Raw genomic sequence first — 3433 nt, 5'->3', positions numbered from 1 at the left:
CAAATTTACAAGTAATGGTGTAAGAACCAATTTCCAAGACCTCCCCCATCCATGCCCTCGCATCCCACATCAATAAGATACCTCCTCTTGTTCCACTTGCTTTTAGACAGGCATATCTAATCCACCTGCCTCCCCAAATCTGCTTTACCATCTCTGAAATATCCCCTTCAATTTTTGTTTCTTGGAGACAAACTATATCTGCTCTCCATCCAGACAACAAACTATGTACAACCCTTCTCTTCTCCCTATCGTTTAATCCCCTAACATTCCATGATATTAGCTTAAACTTCATCATGTGTTGAAAATTGTGTTCCTCCCCTTATTCCTACTTCCAGAACTTTAAAATTTTACATCAAAGGCTAAAAGACTTTTAAGTTCTTGTGCACCCTTGATCTTGAGTTTCTTAACTTCTGTATCCTGCTCCATTCTCCTGGCTTGTCTGCAACTGTCTATTTGTAGCAGTAACTCTGTTGCCTCCTCTTCATGCCCTTGGAAATCGATCCCAAAGATTTTCCCCAGTTTTATCAAGTTCTGTTGTACCCATGTTGAATTCGCTTTATCTACATCTTGTGCCCTTTGTTGTTGTTGCACCATAATTGGTACAGGTTCCTCCACCTCCCAATTAACTATTTCTGTGTTTGAGCTCTGTATTGCTATCCCAGTCTCCCCTGATTTTGTAATTTCTCTATCATCTCCCCTATCTATGGAGTTAGGTTCTTCCTCTCCTGTTATCATCAAATCTCCCCTGATTTCTTCCTCCAGCAGCTCTGTCACGACTTTTGTGTTCATGTTCTGCTTTCCTTCGCCTGAATTGGACACGTGCAAGGTTGTTATGTTACCAGCCAATTTATGGGTTTCTGTGTAGCCGATCTTTGTCCCTTGTAAATCATTAAAAATGACATGTGCTGCAAAATCAGGGCCACTGGGCCATTTAGAATTGTTATTCTTCTTGGGCTTTCCTGATGGGCCCAGTTCAGCCCTCTCATTTAAAAAACTCACATGCCTCTCACGTGCTCCATTCCCCATTGTCTTTCCAGCTGTCGAAGTACAGCCCACGTGCTTCGACGTACTAAAATCCCTAAAAGGATGGGATTTTGGTACTATGTCGCAGATATTTACGCCATCAGACCTCTGGGTAAATCTATTCCCTGGGCAAAAGACCTCATCTTCCCCGGCGACTATGCCTCCACTTTCCGACCTTATTTCGAATCTGGGTTTGCTTTCTGCCCAAATTGGAAAAAAATATGTAATTCCATCACAAGCGACAGAGACCTCTTTCGGAAGGTTTCTCCCGTTGTTTTTCACCAGAATCCTTGCCCACTTCAGGTGGTTTTTTAGCTCAGTTTCTTCTTCTGTCTCAATCCAACCTCCACACAGATCCCCAATTTCTTGGAAGACCTTCCTAGACCACAAATGCAATGGAATCCCCACTACTCTAATCCAAGTTTCACGCACAGTTGAGGGGCTAGGAGTGCAACCTGTTGTTGGACTCCACCAATCTAGATGAAATATGCTACTCTTCCACCTCCATTGGCCTTGGATGATCAATTCCGCCATGTATCTATTGGGGAATTCGAAAAGGAACATTTCGCTGTTCAATTCATATATGTTGACTCCAAAGACCTTTTTCCAGTTTGTTGAGGACCAGCTCCTGATATCCGCCAGAGTTGGTTTCTCCTTCTTTCCTGCAGTGCAATATCCTATAAGACATCTCTTGAGGAGATCTTCCTCCTTAATATTTACTGGCTTAGTAATCAGAATGCTTCCTTTCTTGGTGTTCATCTCGGCTCTTCTTAAATTACTGCTCCCCCATTTACTCTGTTGGACAGCCTCAGCATAAGAGTATTCTTCCTCCGTCACCCTTGAGAAAGAATGTTCCTTCTCTCTTTGCTGACATTTAATGAATCTCTCAATCTTTAATGCAATATCCACCCACCCTGCATTTAATGCAAGTTACGGTATGATTAAGCCCGACCTTCCACCACTATTTAAGGTTATCACGCTCATAAATTTCCCATATTCATTTTGCTTCTTAGTACATAAAAGCTCTGCCTCTCTATCTGCTAGTTTCCATCTTCTCGTCTCCTTTTTGTGCTCCTTTGAAGCCTCTCTCAGGCAGAAACATATCCATTCCATAGCTTTCTTGCTCATAACTGACCTTGTCATCTTCTTTCTGCTTCTTTCAACCCATTCATACCATTCAGACTTGCTCGAGTTCCATCTAGTGATGTCGAATGACTTAAACCCAGCATTAAAATAAATGAAACTGACGATTAGAATGAAACAAGGAAGATACAAAAGTTGTGTTCGAAAAGAAAAATATTTATGCATGTGTCATTATTAGGCATTACAGACGAGAAAGATGCTTGGTGAAACTATTTCACATACAAATAGAATGGTAAATCAACCTCTCTATTAATAGAATTGAAGAAAATAGGGCCAGATGGTTAAACCATGGCCTTTTTTCAGGCATTCTGGGAAACTATAAAGGAAGATCTGGTGCAGACCTTCCAAAACTTTCACTGTCGCTAAAGTTTTGAGAAGAGTTTCAATGCCACCTTTGTGGCTCTAATTCCTAAGAAAGTGGGGCCAAATGATCCAAGAGACTTCAGACCAATCAGTCTCATTACCGGGGTTTATAAAATAATTGCCGAAGTGTTGGCAGAAAGGCTGAAGAAGGTGATAGAAAAGCTAGTTTATAAAATAATTGCCTAAGTGTTGGCAGAAAGGCTGAAGAAGGTGATAGAAAAGCTAGTCAACAAAAATCAAATGGCTTTCATTGAAGGGAGACAACTAATGGATGTCGCTCTAATTGCTAGTGCATGTATTGATACTAGGATTAGAGGAGATGTGCCAGGGGTAATGTGCAAACTGGATATCGAAAAAGCGTATGACCATCTTGATTGGGACTTCCTGATCAACACTCTTAAGACATATAGGTTTTGGCCCTACATGGCTCAAGTGGATTGAGTTCTGTATTAAAACCTACAGGTTCTCCATTTTGGTTTTTTTCCTGCTACAAGAGGACTTAGACAAGGAGACCCTTTGTCCCTTTCCTGTTTATCATTGCTATGGAAGGGTTGGACAGTTTGATGAGGAGAGCTTCTCTAAATAACTGGATTAGGGGTTTCATAATCAAAAGCATGGTTAATGAGGTGATAGATATGACTCATTTATTGTATGCTGATGACACAATAATCTTTTGTGAAGCAGAGCAGGAATAACTTTGTCATATCAGAGTTATTCTGGTTGGTAACTAAGAGAGCTTGCCTGGCACATGATAAACTTCAAAAGAGGGGAAGAATTATTGCCTCAAGATGATATCTTTGAAAAGAGGCTCTAGAAACCAACAATCACATGTTTCAATGCAACCCATGTATTGTTTTGTGATATAATACAAGTTACCAAGTTAAAAAAAAAAAAAAAAAACCAA

The 3433-nt window shown here is 40.6% G+C and overlaps 1 protein-coding gene across 1 annotated transcript in view; it reads right to left on the bottom strand.

Moving 5' to 3' along the window:
• Positions 1-339: 339 nt before the first annotated feature.
• Positions 340-3433, bottom strand: part of LOC125851110 (uncharacterized) — a 7541-nt gene continuing 4447 nt past the window's right edge. The window contains exon 2 of the mRNA XM_049530901.1: positions 340-2158. Coding sequence (XP_049386858.1) covers positions 340-1782 — 1443 coding nt within the window. The 5' untranslated portion in view covers positions 1783-2158. The remainder of the gene's footprint in view (positions 2159-3433) is intronic.

Source organism: Solanum stenotomum, unplaced genomic scaffold (genome assembly GCF_019186545.1).
Source record: "Solanum stenotomum isolate F172 unplaced genomic scaffold, ASM1918654v1 scaffold22251, whole genome shotgun sequence".
Lineage (NCBI taxonomy): Eukaryota > Viridiplantae > Streptophyta > Magnoliopsida > Solanales > Solanaceae > Solanum > Solanum stenotomum.
The sequence above is the reverse complement of the archived record's forward strand: the minus strand, read 5'-3'. Positions and strand labels throughout refer to the sequence as shown.